At 37.7% G+C, this 15,999-nt stretch overlaps 1 protein-coding gene and 1 long non-coding RNA gene across 2 annotated transcripts; one reads left to right on the forward strand and one right to left on the reverse strand.

The window, feature by feature from the left end:
* Positions 1 to 231: 231 nt before the first annotated feature.
* On the reverse strand, positions 232 to 3,492 carry LOC149052241 (ankyrin repeat and SOCS box protein 16-like). The gene is made up of 2 exons (XM_089180494.1): positions 3,455 to 3,492; positions 232 to 994 (listed from the first exon to the last, which is right to left on the reverse strand). Exons 1-2 carry the CDS (start codon positions 3,490 to 3,492, stop codon positions 232 to 234), a joined length of 801 nt encoding a protein of 266 aa, XP_089036620.1.
* A 976-nt stretch (positions 3,493 to 4,468) lies between these two features.
* LOC149052242 (uncharacterized) lies at positions 4,469 to 6,714 on the forward strand. The gene is made up of 2 exons (XR_016181835.1): positions 4,469 to 4,985; positions 5,211 to 6,714. It is a non-coding gene; the product is annotated as an uncharacterized LOC149052242 (long non-coding RNA).
* The last annotated feature ends 9,285 nt before the right edge of the window (positions 6,715 to 15,999 follow it).

The following is a 15,999-nucleotide window of genomic DNA, read 5'->3' on the forward strand; positions in this document are numbered from 1 at the left end:
ATTTTTTAAGCTTATGGCTATGCTCTGACATAGTCTGTCCACATGCCACTGACTTTTGTCTTCAGGTAAATTTATGTATAACTTTGATTTCATGAAAGCTTTCAAAAGCTGGATAACCAAATTCTGAGAAAAATGCCTGTATGCACACAGTGTTGAAATAAACTAGCCTAATAGAACTAAATCATCACGCCCAGCCAACACGCCACAGGAAGCCCAGGCTCAAGTGCAACTTTAACGACATAAGTCCAGCAGGTGAGTAAGGACAAGATCAATGGTATCAGGGTCACTGCCCTGTGCGGCAAAATGTAATATATTCCATCCATTACTCTTAACAGTTACAGTTGCCCACCTCTCAAGAAACCGTTTCACTCCATGTAATTTGCCAGCCAAAGCCGCCACCATTAGTGGCGTGTGACCCTCGCCTGTTTTCGACTCAATGTTGAGCAGGTGAGTATGGATTAGAGATATAATATCAGTGTCTCCGCCCTGTGCGGCATAATGCAACGTGTTCCATCCTCTGTTGCTTTCACAGGCTACAGTTGCCCCCTTCTCAAGAAACCATTTCACTGCATGTGATTTGCCAGCCGAAGCCGCCACCATTAGTGGCGTGTGACTCTCGCCTGTTTTTGACTCAATGTTGGGCAGGTGAGCATGGATTAGAGATATAATATCAGTGTCTCCGCCCTGTGCGGCACAATGTAACGTGTTCCATCCTCTGTTGCTTTCACAGGCTACACTTGCCCCCTTCTCAAGAAACCATTTCACTGCATGTAATTTGCCAGTGAAAGCCGCCACCATTAGTGGCGTGTGACCCTCGCCTGTTTTTGACTCAATGTTGGGCAGGTGAGTATGGATTAGAGATATAATATCAGTGTCTCCGCCGTGTGCGGCACAATGTAACGTGTTCCATCCTCTGTTGCATTCACAGGCTGCAGTTGCCCCCTTCTCAAGAAACCATTTCACTGCATGTAATTTGTCAGTGAAAGCCGCTATACTAGTAGTATACCACGTATACTACTGTATTTACTATATTGGTGCTAAGTAGAAGTGAGGGAATATTTTGCCTCCTTTCAGCTTCATTGACAAAGTCAGAAGAGTGAGAAGTGTTGTGGAGGAAAGAGTTAGGTAAGCACAAACATATTGATATTTTTTACTCCAATTGCTAAATGACCCACAAGCCAACATGAATACTGCAAGGAAATTAAGCTTTTTTTTGATTACCAATTAAATCATTTTTTGTTTGAGAACTAACTTACTTCCTTCTTCATTGCTTCAAGACTATCTACACACTCAAACTCTTTCTGGAGTTTACTCCAATAGTGCTTTGATTAATAAGTGTTGGGATAATAAAGTTCTAAAGGTATTTCCATACATTTCGTATAAGTTGAAAGTAAGGCAGGAATAGTTACAGAAGTTCTACATACATTAAGTAGCTTCATCCCAACCAGCAATTACACAAACGTCTTTTTTTCACCAATTTAATAGCTTTAGATACTGCATTTCCTTGAATAAGTGCCCAGGTGCGAGTTATTTAAAGTTTTGGTAAGAAAGGAGGGGCACTTAGTGGAAGAAAGTTGATTAATCCAAGAGGGTGTTTAGTAAGAAACTATAAACTGTACTGATTTAGCAATAATTGAAGCTTAAAAGTTATTAATAAAGTGGGAAAAGAATCAGATTTTCCTTTTATTTGGGAAAGTGGGAGGGAAGCTGAGGGTGATAATTCTAGGGGGGAGCTTCTTTGATAAAAGGGCCTCGGGGGAGGGCGCTTCTTTGAGTGTGGGCACGTATATGAGGATATACAGTAATTTTTCATAGCGTTATACTGTAAGATGCTGATAATCCTATTGTTGCAGCAATGAAAAGCTGATTTACCAGATTTTTTTTATCCTTTTAGGAAATTTTCTGTGGCATACTTGCTGTTTAGTTGAAGAAAATTAAAAAAGCTAAGGAAATTATTAATTAACGTTTCCGCTCTAGTTTCCGGAGACGTGAGTTTGGGCAAAATTTACTTGCAAGCGACTATGAAATATACATGGTGTGCCTACTTCTCGCCACCGTTTACAGGCATAAATTACTACAAATTTTAAAAAATCTAACATAACACTCTTACCTTGTTTATTTATGATTTTATTAGCTGTTTCGATGATCAAGTTATGCTCTACCACATTTTAGCCAGATTTAATTTGCGGTTTATAAATCTTCTCCACATTATTATATTAATTGCATGACAACCATGACACGTATAAATTCAAAGATGAATCAACCTCCGAATTACTGAGAGATGGGTTTTTTTCCCCTCTTTGCATATCTATAAAATCCTTCCAAGAATTACTGTACTCAGAAAATGAAAATGTCCAGATCCATCATTGATTCCTTTGCCCGCGGAAGTCAAAGAATGTGAGCAAAAGTCAATTCGATCGACAAACTACATACTGATTTAGCTAATTGATCTGTTGTATAAGCGTCTCATCTTATATGCTAACAAGGAGATTTGCTGTTCATTTAAATCGTTCGCTGGTGGGACTTTTGGGTATAGTTATCGAGAAGACCGACGTTGTATATCCCAGGTCGTTCCCTTGCGTAGTTGTAAAATAGACATTTCAAGTTACTTGCGGAGATCCAGAAACTGAAGTTGATCTTATTTTGTCGCGAGCCGGCATCTTCGAGACGCCAAAAGATATCGATGATTTTACAATTTGCCCCAATCATAGATCAAACCTCGGTACCGGTGTTGGGTGGACTCGTGGTTCCATCAGTAGATGTAGAGTGCCCAAAGAAGTGGACGGCTATGGTAAAGGTAGGGTCGAGTCGATTCCAAAAGCCTATTGGGAAATTGGTAAGCGTGTACCACAGATAGTACACAAGACGTCTGGAAAATTCTTATAACCTGGCTACTTACAACCTTGTGCAAAATTACGCGTCCCGTCAGACTAAGGTCTCGATTGGGAATTGGTCAATAGGCCACCAAAAATCCAGACAGAGGCGAAGTTTTCTATACTAATCTCTGAACACTTTGTAGGCTTCGTAAGACGCGTAATTAGACACAGTGGCAAAGGGCCCTTCCGCACTAGCTACAAGACGCTGACAAAACTTTTTTCTCTTCACCGAAAATCACATCAAAATTTGTCCTTGCTAAATTTCAAGTGTGCTGCGCGTATCAGCACTCCCCGGGAGCCCCTATACATAAGAGGGCGAGGATGCACGCCGGGAACTTCGAAAACGACCCCTATAACATCATAAAAGGTACCTGAGTCTTATCCATGTGGGAGTGGCAACAACTGATGTCTACCCCTAAAAAGTACCAATTTAAATACAAAAAATTGAAAAATCCCAAAAATAAGAACTCCTTTATCGATGTGCTCCAGAGGCTAAAGTCAGATTATTAAAATCGTCCTAGTAATGCATAATGCCTATTTCAGGTATTTTATTGAGCGAAAAACACCCTAAAAGGTACCAGATAGGTCTCTGGTAGTCCACTAAAGTTTGAGACATCGTCAGAGGTACCAGATCACTGATTTTGACCCCTGAAAGGTACAAGCATCCTCACCCGTTTTCGATCGAAATTATCACTTGAAATTCGCTTGGTAATATATAAAAAAAAACAACGCGAGTAATACATATATATCCAATTCTTTCACCACGTAAAAAGTTGTAGGGCCTGTTAGCATCTTAGGGACGGACCATTAAATTTTTGATTGGGGGGGGGGGTGTCGGGGTGTTGAGCAATAACCCCCGAAAAAATCGAGCACAGCCTTAGTGGAAGGAAACACCTCGTGAAATTGGCAAAAGACCCCCTCCCCACTCCTGCATTAGAAATCTAATTTTCCGTCCTTGGGGCATCCTCGAAGACTCGGGGGCTGTGAGTCGATTTCAAGTCAGGGCGGAAGAGCTTCTGGGGACATTGTCCTACAAGACTAGTTCCAAACGGTCGCAGTTGTTCTGGTATCTGATTGGTGCCAGAAAAATCTTTGTGTTTTTCAGCCCAATCAGAGTGAAGTATGCTTTAGAGTCCTTTCGTGTGTTTTAACACGGAGATGTACAAGAAGCTCAGTAGCTCGTCTTCTTTGTTTGGGCTGTGCGACAAAGCTTTGCTCGAGGTGAAAAGGTTCTGTCTCAGCACACAGTGTAAGAGGAATCGATCAGATTGTCCGCAAAAATCTCACCAGAAATTATACTAAATACTTCCGTAGGCATCACAGGAGAACGTATTTAAAAGTTTGCGAGGTTCGTATAAAACGTAATGGTTGTAGGCGTTAATGTGTCACTTTTAACGTTTGACGAGATATAAGCTTAAATCGTTCTAGATTTCTCGTATAATTTGCTGTGAGTGAAACTTTGCGAATCCCGTAAAGTTATTTTGCCGCACGGGCCACGCAGGTATGTCGAGCAACTGGCGCTTACGCTTGCGTAGCTTTCTGTGCGCGCCAAAATCTAACCCCTACACAGTAGTAAAGTCTTTCACAATCAACATGATCTCGAGACCGAAATTACGATTATCGTTATTTCTAAATTGGCACCAAATTTATGGATATAGTAATTTCGTGGCACTCTTTACCAATGCTCTTTACACGTGTTAAATAAAGAGAAGGACTCGGTTCCACTGTCTTACAACATTCAAGATGGCGGAGGAAAGGGGTAAATGTGCGTTCAGTTGTGATCAGCATGATCTCGACACCAAAATAACGATTACCGTTATTTCTAAATTGGCCCTGAAATAACGAATATCATAATTTCAGTGCATGTCTGAGACCTTCGGGCTCGAAGCTTGGGAACTAGTATTCAGGGAAAGATAAAATGGCGGCTTACGGCGGCGAAGGAAATCTCAGTAGTTTGATATTTAGCGTGAAAAGGCTTGGGTGTTGTGATCTGGTTCTCAAGTAAAAAAAAAATCACGGTCTGCAATGGCCCTACCACCTTTTGAACAACAAGAAAACATTGAAACAGTGGTAAAAAGCAGCAAGTTTCGAAGTCTAAACGAAAGATGGGTAAGCTGAGTTTCAGTCAAATATCATGACATTTGGGATGTAATTTCGATACCGAATAAATAGTTCTACATGGTTACACACGCATAGGATTCTGTTGTGTTCACGTGAAGGCCATTTCAGCCATTCCTGCCACTTGTAAGTGGTAGGAAATAAAAGATATGTATAGCTGTTTCGTATTGAAGCCCTGTGAAATCAAAAATTTGATTTATTTCTTCTTTGTTTTAGGTGGTCATTATCCATTACTTTTGGAAGTCGATGCTGATGAGAAAGAAAAAATGTTTATGATTATTTCTTCTCTCGAACATTTTACTATTTAGGTACCAAATAATCTTGATACTGAAGATCATTGCATCCATTATGAAAAAATTACCCTTGATTGCTTTGTCAACTGGAATGTATAATGTAATATACCTTGTGATTTGTGGGATTTTCACAAGTAAACTAGAAATACTTTAAGAGGGTAATGATGTACTTAATGCAGAGCATTTAGTACAAAGTCTGCTTTGCTGTAATCTACCTGAAGGTGCTTTTTATATGCTAGTAAGACTTGCACAGCCCAGTCAAAATGTTTTTGAGTAATAGAAAAGCTGGCCAAACCTCTTCCTGAAAAGCAGTCTGAAAAATGTGAAGTTAGCGGAAGGTACTTCATTGTAGGCAGCCAAATTGTAAGCTGCCAGCCCATTTTGAGTGAGCAGTAAAACTCAAGATTGGCTATTTTAGCTAATTTTATTGAGAACCAAATTCCCAGCAACGGGCACAATTTTACTGGGCCATTTGTTATTTAACTACTTAGTAATATTCTTATTAAAATTTACTGCATTCCTTTCTAATAATTTGCTGTTGATTGTATGCTGTATATAGCTTATGATTTGTGTGATTTTCACAAGTAAATTAGAAATACCTGAAGATGGTAATGATGTACTAGATAATGTACTTGATGCAAAGCTATTTTGGTGCAAAGTGTGTGCCTTGTCTGTAGGTGATTTTGCATGCTAATAAGACTTGTAATTCAAATAATACACATCAGCTGGAGTGGGAATATTAAAAGAAAAATAATAATATTTAGCTATACCAAGTTCTGGTTTTATGTCCAAAGTGTGTGCCTTGTCCATAGGTGATTTTGCATGTTAATAAGACTTGTAATTCAAATAATACACATCAGCTGGAGTGGGAATATTAAAAGAAAAATAATAATATTTAGCTATACCAAGTTCTAGTTTTATGTCCAAATTAAGCACTTAGTTGAAGATCACTGCACTGCTCAGGTCCAGAAGGCTGAAAGAGTACTGTCTGCTGTTAGTTTGATTTTTGTCATTTCTATTGATTTATTTTATTTATCAATGTTTCTTTGAATTGTAATTCATTGATCTCTTTCAATAGTGCAGGTTTGCTCATGTAACCTAATCTCCCACTTATGTATGTATGTATGGATGAGCTCAGTCAAAATGTTTTTGAGTGGAAGGCAAGCTGGTGATAGTAATAGGCAGCAGAGGCTGAACCTTGTCTTGAATGGAAATGTGAAAAGTGTGAAGTTAGCGGCAGCTATATTGTGGCAGGCAGCCAAATTGTCAGCTGTGGCACATTTTGACTGGGCTGATTGTGTGTAGTATATATGTGCACTTCTTTTAGGGTGTTAAACAGGTTAAAGTACCAAGAAATCCTCTGTGATAACTTGATAATTCAAGATGTAAAAATTTTAAATAATAAGGTAAAGCTTGATCATTCTTAAGAGTTTCCATTTGTTCTGGAAATTTGGGGAAGGGTCAGGGGAGCATTATTTATACATAAATAATGTACATAAAAAGTAAAAAAAAAGGACCAAGGTAAAATCCCAATTTGTTTTAAGAGTTAATTTTATTAAGAGAAAATCCTGGATATAGCTTGGGATTTGTGTGATTTTCAAAAATTGTTAGGAACCTTGTTAATTTTCAGCTTCAAGAACACAAGTACATAATCTTTAGTGCAGCCCTCTTTTCTCCCCGCCATTATTCTAATTTTTTTATCAAGTTTCCTTTTTCTTGTGTTCAATTAATATATTGTCTTTACAGGTGAAATTTTAATATCTGCTAGCACAATTATCTCTGCTAAGAGTGTCTACCATCACTCTTGCCGGTCTCAAGCCCAAAACGCTGCAAACTAGCTGAAACTACATGTATTTCGTAAAATTGCAATGAAATCTATCTAAAAACACCAAAATCCGGCAGAACGCACGAGTTTTCGCCAAATTTTACGCAAAAGTTGACAAAAGCGCTCAATTCGACCTAAAAAACACTTTTTTTTTTTTTTTTTTGCAAAAATCAGCCTATTTTACATTCAAAAGCACGATGTCTTTAACAAAATAGGGATACAATCCATGTGAAAACACTTATTCCAGATAAAACGCAGTGTTCTCAGTAAAATTTGGGGAAAAAACGCGTAAAAACCGTCAGAAACACGACAAATTGGGCTGATTTTACCCACTTTTTGTGTAAATAGCTGCCAAAACCCTCTAAACTAGCTGGAACTACATGTTTTTCACAAGATCGCCATAAAATCTTGAAACGTTGCTTTAGGGACCTTTATGCCTCCAAAACGAGTTTTTACTTTAAAAAAAATGGAATGAACAAAGATGTTAAAGGGGGAAAAGCTGTGAGAAAGGAGAAGTTTAGTGTTGCTGTTTGATATGCCGCCCAGATATATCAATTTATTAATTTAACGCCTTTAGCCGTGGGCAGAAGTTTTTCTCTATACTAAGAGGACCCTCCCTATGTTGACGAACCTCAATAACTCGTTGATTTTACTGTTTTTACACAGATTTGATTTTAACCATATTCGCCAAAATAACTGCCAAAACACGGCAAACCAGTATCTCGGCCAAGAGCGATATTGGCCATTTCACACATCCTTATTAGATATGAATTTTATTAAAGATTGTCATTCTAGCATATGTTGGCTAGTTACCACAGGTTTCTTGATTTTCATGGGAAAGTGGCATTGGTTGGTACCATGACCAATCTCCTCGACTTTCCCATGATTTTCATAGGATGTTAGCGACCCATACTTCGAACCTCAGTTGTTTTTTTTTTTTACATTGGCGCGAGTTTCACAACTTTCTTGTGGTTTGGCATTGACTCAGAGTTGGGCTTATTTTTATGGCTAATCCATCGGCGACTTTCTCATGATTTTCTTGGGTTCTCAACAGTGACACGCACTTTGGAACCATAATTTTATAAATATGTCAACACTGGCAAATACTGCTAAAATCTACACTCTACTAAACTCCATGTACCACAATATCCACACAACTGCGTGTGCCTACTTGAAAATCCTAACCCTAACCCTAAAACTATCCAGTTAGCCTAGTATTGTATTGCTGGTTTGAGTGACTAAACTGGCTCAAATGATCCAGCTGCTTAAAAATCTAAGCACAGAGTAAGTTTAAAAGATTCAATTTTGTAAGGTTTCGAAACAGTTCCAAAATTAACATGCACATAGCTCAGTGTAAAACATCGAAGCTTCTAGGACTTCTTATGATTCCTACGAACGTACACACCTAATGCACGTCAATTTGCCTTTTTTGTCCTCGAACGATCACGTCTTCATGGTAACGTGGTGTAAGAACTGTACAGCACTTTATAAATATATGTTTTACTTGACGGTAAAAGTTTGAATCCGTACAAGGAAACGTAACGGAAACAGGCGATGATACTATTCCGTTGACAGAAATGCAACGGAAACGTGTCGTCATATTTCCGTTCAGGAATCATAACGGAAACATAACAGGTCCAAGGAAGAAGTGAATGATGTGGAAACATAGAGTTTCATTTTTCCGAATTACGGAATCATGCTATTTCGTCCTGTGCTCACTCTAACTCTGTGCTATCCTAAACCTAACCCAAACCCCAAACCAATCCTAAGCTATGGTAAAGGGTTTAAGTCAGGGTTGAGGATAGGGTTAGGGCAGGAGCCCATTACCTGGTTAGGGTTAGAGTTTGGGTTGCTTCGGGTCAGAGGGGTTTAGTGTTACAATCAGGGTTAGGGCTAGGGTAAAATTATGCTTAGAGTTAGCGGGGTTTAGTGTTAGAATTAGGGTTAAGGCTAGGATGAGGCTATGCTTAGGGTTGGCGTTAATATTTTTCTACAAGCATTCAATTGCAGGGTTTTTGGTATTGTGTTTGTAAATTTCAGTAACTACTTGAAAGTTTACTGAAAAACAAACGATAGGCCGACTGGTACACTTACAGGATAGATAGAGAAGGTTGGGGTTAGGGTTAGGGTTAGGGTTAGGTCTAGGTTAAGGGCTATAGGTTAGGGTTTAGGGTTTTGGGTTAGGTTTTAGGGTTATGGTGTGGGGCTAGGGTTAGGGTTAGGGTTTAGGCTTAGTGTTAGGGTTAGAGGGTCTGCGATTGAGGTTAGGGCTAGGGTGAAGGTTTGGGGTTAGGGTTTGGGGGTAGGGTTAATGTTTAGGGTAAGGGTGTAAGCCTCTTCAAAAATATTTTTAAGAAGATTTTGTCACCTTTTTCACTTAAATAACCACCTGAAGAATTTTGACCAGTTAGATTATTTGAAGCGGTTGGATTAATTTTGATTGGGGTTTAATAACTTTTAGTAGTTGGATGATTATTTTTACCAGTTGAACCACTGTAATATGCTGGATCTTTTTAACTAATGTTACCATCCTTACCTGAATTATTTGAACCAATTTCACTGGTTACACATGCATTATCCAGTTAGACCATTTCAACTGGTTGGATTATTTAAACCAGTTTGTCCATTTTAGATATTGGCATCATTTTATCAAGTTGGATCATGTTAACCAGTCGCACCATTTTACTAAGTGAGATCGTTTCTTCCGATTGGACCATGTCACGTATTTAAAATCTTTTCACCGTTTAAACCATTTTATCTTGTTTTGGCTGGTTGGACCATGTTAACCAGTTGCATCATTTTGACTGGAGTGAAAAGTTCCGTTCTTAACCCGAGCCCTAACCCTAACCCGGGGTTAGGGTTAGGGTTAGGATAGCTCGCAGCTAGAGTTAGGGCTTGGGTAGGGTGGGATTATGATTAGGCTGAGGGTCACAATTTTTTCTGAAAACATCCAATTTTTTTTTGGTATTGTGTTTGGCTCTAAACTTTAACAACTACTTGAAAGTTTGCTTGAAATCAAAATATACCATTTTTTGCCAAAATAACTGCCAAAATGCGCAATTCGGGCCTTTTTATCAATTTACACTTGGTTTAAGCTTGGTTTTTGTGTTTTCCCACAGACTCTTAAACTATTTTGCTGAGAACATTTTTTGAAGCGTTTTTAAAACTGAAATAAGCTTATTTTTGCAAAAAAAACAAACGTGTTTTTCAGTCGAATTTAGTGTTTTTGTCAACTTTAGCGAAAAATTTTGCAAAAATCGTACATTTCTGCCGTATTTTGGAGTTTTTAGACAGATTTCGTCGCGATCTTGTGAAAAACATGTAGTTTCAAGCTAGTTTTCAGTGTTTTGGCAGTTATCTTGGCAAAAAATGGGTAAGTCAGCGCAATTGTTTTTTTTTTGGTTTTTAAGGTTTTGTTTGCCCAAATTTTACTGAGAACACTGTGTGTTAGCTTGTCTCCATTGTTTTTTCGCAGATTCTATCGCTGTTTTGCTGAAAACATAACGTTTCAGCTTGTTTGCATCGTTTTTGGTCGTGAAATAAGCTAGTTTTTGCAAAAGGAAAAAACCTGTTTTTCAGCCCAAATTGACATAAAGGATACAGAGGAACATTTGCTTATTGCCTTTTTTTTTTGTCCTTACTCATGAAGTTGATTTTGGCATTTCAAACAAAAACTCTGCTAGAGCATTAATTGAATGACATATCATGCACTTACTTTGAAGCAAGAACACTTTTTTTTTAATTCAGAAAAATACCTTTTTATTTTTTTTTAAGGACTGCTGGATATAACCTGTACAACCAAGATGAATTTACATTCATTATTTGTCATAACTTACACTAAATTAGAAATTCAAGTATGAAATGAGGGTACTAGCCCTTTAATAGTGTTCAAAATTTCCATATGCAGGGGTACTTGTGGCTACTGGAGAAGAATCAGTCTTTAACCCTTCACCCCCCCCCCCCCAAGGGAGATAATAAGTACAGATATCCCCTTCCCTGGGGGCAACTAGCTCAAAAGTGAGTGATCTCAAGGGCCCTCCAAAAACGTTTTCTACAGCAATAACTAAGCTCTACAGAAGCACACTATGCAGACAAAAGGTGTAAGAGAATCAATGAATTCTTTAATTCTTGGTCCCTCCCAGGCCAACCTATTGTACAAATCTCATGACATCTGTTCCAGTTTCATCAGTCAATTTTTCAAGCTTCAAGCTTTTCCTGCAATTATGTACTTGTTCTTGAAGCTGAAAACTAACAAGGTTCCTGTAAATTAAGTTTACATAACAACCTAACAATTTGTGAAAATCACACAAATCCCAAGCTATATCCAGAATTATGCTCTTAATAAAATAAACTTTTAAAGCAAATTGGGATTTTGCCCTAGTTCTTTTTATTTTTTTGTTACTTTTTAAATACATTTGTATAAATAATGCTCCCCTAACTCTCCCCAAAACTTTTAGAACAGATGCAAACTCTTAAGAATGATCAAGCTTTACCTCATTATTAAAAATTTTTACATCTTAGACTACCAAGTTATCACAGAGGTTTTTTTCGGTACTTTGACCTGTTTAACACATAAAAAGAAGAACACATACATAACACACACACAATCAGCCAGGTCAAAATGTGCTGCAGCCAACAATTTGGCCACCTACAATGAAATAGTTGCCAATTTCACACATGTCAGACTTCTATTCAGGACAAGATTTGGCCTCTGCTGCCTATTACTATTGCCAGCTTGCCTGCCACTCAAAATTTCAACTGAGATTGTACATACATGTGGGATTAGGTTACACGAGCGAACCTGCACTATTGAAAGAGGTCAATGAATTATAACTCAAAGAAACATTGATAAATAAAATAAATCAATAGAAATGACAAAAATTAAACTAATAGCAAACAGCTCTTTTTTGGCCTTCGGGGCCTGATCAGTGCAGTGATCTTCAACTACGTGCTTAATTTGGACATAAAACCAAAACTTGTTATGGTTAAATATTATTATTTTTCTTTCAATATTCCCATTCCAGCTGATGTATATTATTTGAATAACAAATCTTATTAGCATGTTAAAATCACCTGAGGACAAGGCATACACTTTGTGCCAAAACTGCTTTGCATCAAGTACGTTATCTAGTACATCATTACCATCTTCAGGTATTTCTAATTTACTCTTGAAAATCACACAAATCATAAGCTATATACAGCATACAATTGGCAGCAAATTATTAAAAAGGAATGCAGTAATCAACAAATAGCCTAGTCAAAATGTGCCGGTAACCAGGGATTTGGCTTTCCACACAGAACATTTGTTAGGCATCTAGTCTGGACAAGGTTTGGTCTCTACCTTCTGTTACTATAGCCAGCTTGCCTACTTCTAAAAAACGTTTTGACTAAGCTGAAAAAAATGTTTGAGAGAAAAATAGCCACAACAAGCCCACTTACTGCAAAATAAGAAACATAAAAGTAACACTTCAAATTAATACAGAATATAAGCCTTGCAGGATTTGGCTCTCAATAAAATTAGTTAAAATAGCCGATCTCGAGTTTAACCACTCACTCAAAATGGGCTGACAGCCTGCAATTTGGCCACCTACAATGAAGTATCTTCCACTGACTTCACACCTTTCAGACTGCTTTTCAGGATGAGGTTTGGCCTCTGCTGCCTATAATTACAACAGCCAGCTTGACTACTACTAAAGAACATTTTGACTGGGCTGTGCAAGTCTTACTAGCATATAAAAAGCACCTTCAGGTAGATTACAGCAAAGCAGACTTTGTACCAAAACACTTTGCATTAAGTACATCATTACCCTCTACAGGTATTTCTAGTTTACATGTGAAAATCCCACAAATCTCAAGGTATATTACATCATACATGTTGACAAAGCAATCAGGGGTACATTTTTCATAATAGGATGCAATGGTCTTCAGTATCAAGATTATTTGGTACCTAAATAGTAAAATGTTCGAGAGAAGAAATAATCATAAACATTTTTTCTTTCTCATCAGCATCGACTTCCAAAAGTAATGGATAATGACCACCTAAAACAAAGAAGAAATAAATCAAATTTGTGATTTCACAGGGCTTCAATACGAAACAACTATACATATCTTTTATTTCCTACCACTTACAAGTGGCAGGAATGGCTGAAATGGCCTTCACGTGAACACAACAGAATCCTATGCGTGTATAACCATGTAGAACTATTTATTCGGTATCGAAATTACATCCCAAATGTCATGATATTTGACTGAAACTCAGCTTACCCATCTTTCGTTTAGACTTCGAAACTTGCTGCTTTTTACCACCGTTTCAATGTTTTCTTGTTGTTCAAAAGGTGGTAGGGCCATTGCAGACCGTGATTTTTTTTTTACTTGAGAACCAGATCACAACACCCAAGCCTTTTCACGCTAAATATCAAACTACTGAGATTTCCTTCGCCGCCGTAAGCCGCCATTTTATCTTTCCCTGAATAGTAGTTCCCAAGCTTCGAGCCCGAAGGTCTCAGACATGCACTGAAATTATGATATTCGTTATTTCAGGGCCAATTTAGAAATAACGATAATCGTTATTTTGGTGTCGAGATCATGCTGATCACAACTGAACGCACATTTACCCCTTTCCTCCGCCATCTTGAATGTTGTAAGACAGTGGGACCGAGTCCTTCTCTTTATTTAACACGTGTAAAGAGCATTGGTAAAGAGTGCCACGAAATTACTATATCCATAAATTTGGTGCCAATTTAGAAATAACGATAATCGTAATTTCGGTCTCGAGATCATGTTGTTCACAATATGGCCAAGATTGCAGAGAACTTTAAGTTCGTGGACGACCTCCAGCGAGCTGGAACCTAGGCTCCTGGCAAAAAGTAATACCTAAGTGCAATATAATGACCGAAACAGCTTATTGGTCCAATAAAATCATAAATAAACAAGGTAAGAGTGTTATGTTAGATTTTTATAAAAATTGTAGTGATTTATGCCTCGATATGCCAATGAACGGTGGCGACAAGTAGGCACACCATGTATATTTCATAGTCGCTAGCAAGTAAATTTTGCTGGACTTTGAGTTCGTCTCACAATAGAACAAAACAAATACACAAAGATCCTTTTGTCTTTTAAAAGCTAGAAGCTCAATAGATTCTGTCATATCGGTCATTGTTAAAACTGTCTTTGTTTTGATGCTACTGTTCGACATAGATAAAGTATGTCTGACAAAAATATTCACCAGAAAAAAAAAATTTCTTTGCCAGCTTCAATAATGACAGGGGATTAAGTTATATGATAAAACAAAGGATTATGCCGACAGAAACACTGGAGGTCAAGTAAATTCGTTACATGAGGTCACACAACTCGGGTAATATTCAGGGTGAAAATTTGCATATTTCAGCGGTCGAACGAAAAAATTCATTTCTCCAAAACGAAAGTATATTTTCACAAAAAACCTACACCACAATTATTAAGACATATTGGGCTACAAACTATGAAAGTAGGAAAGAAAAAACGAATTTTGGGCGACTTGCCGTTGTTTGTCTGATGCATGTTGACATTAGCTCTTAAAAGCTGACGTTTCGAGCGCCATTTGCTCTGACTAAGCTTAACGCTCAAAACGTCAGCTTTTAACTTCAGCTTTTAAACTCCTAACAGTGGCCAATATACGTTATCAACTCAGTTGATAATACTAAATTATACTCTCCGGTATCCGCCAGTTTCGCCCCATTTCATATTCAACCCAGTAACTTCGCCCCGTATCAAAATCAAGCTCTACCCGCCATATGACTGATATATGATAAATAATTGTTCATTTATCTTTGCTTGAATGTAGCGAAGCGTAATGAAACAAAAGATAAATGGTTTCTTGAATTCCCGAGCACGAGTGCATTTGTCGGCAGTGTGTTTTAAGTGCCGGCGTGAGACTATGGGAGAGAAGTGTGATATGTAAACTAGCAAGTATATATTCGCTGAACAGTAAACAAGTTTCATTGTGGATTTTTACAAGCGGACAGTTAAATTTTGTTCTTTTTTATTTTTTGGTTGGAATCCTGTAATCCATTTCCTCGTAACGATTTTTAGTTGTGCTTTCCTGATGATTGACAGTCATTATAAGTGGTTTTGTTTATTCAATTTACTTTGGCCGCGAACGTAAAGAGTTTGTTTAATTTTTTGGTGTCTAAACAGTGTAAACAGTTGTTTTTGTCTTGTGATTAGTTGGTTAGTTCAATAAATGGGCTAAGAATTGTCTGATTATCCCGCACCGCATTTCTGGTTGTCAGTTTTTTGGGTGCGGGGAATTCAAGAAATTCAAACATTTTACAAGCATGTATATCGGTGAAATATGTAAAGTAAATCATCGATGAAATCCAAAGGTTATAAACTGATAAATCAGTGGAATTTGAAATTTAATCATTGAAAAGACAGTTAGACCGGAATTTAATCAGAGATCGAAAGGTTAGCGACATAAATACTTTTCAAATGCAACCGAATTTACATAAAATATATAACATGTTAGTTCTACAACACAATCGCTTCAGAAACTCGCCTTCAATCACAAACAATAGTTTTGTATTTTGTTCTTTAACCAAAGCATTATGTATAAGTGAAACACAAAAAACACCGTGCACATGCTTGGCACATTTACATGAACATAAAGCCACGTTATTTTATCACAGTGCATTGCATATTCATGTCACCTTGCTTCTTCCTTGTCCCCTAACGTGCTTTCTTAAACACTTTTTAAACACTTCCGCCTATTTTGATTAGAATTGCATAATTAAATAAAATCTCGCATTCTGATTGGCCAACGAAGCGAAGTATGTAGCGTGCAATTGCGAGTTGAAAACGAGGCTAAGTGATATTGTTTCGCATCTACGTAAATATAAAACCTAACGCC

The sequence above is a fragment of the Pocillopora damicornis genome, chromosome 1, assembly GCF_964200805.1.
Source record: "Pocillopora damicornis chromosome 1, jaPocDami1.2, whole genome shotgun sequence".
NCBI classification, from domain to species: Eukaryota; Metazoa; Cnidaria; class Anthozoa; order Scleractinia; family Pocilloporidae; genus Pocillopora; species Pocillopora damicornis.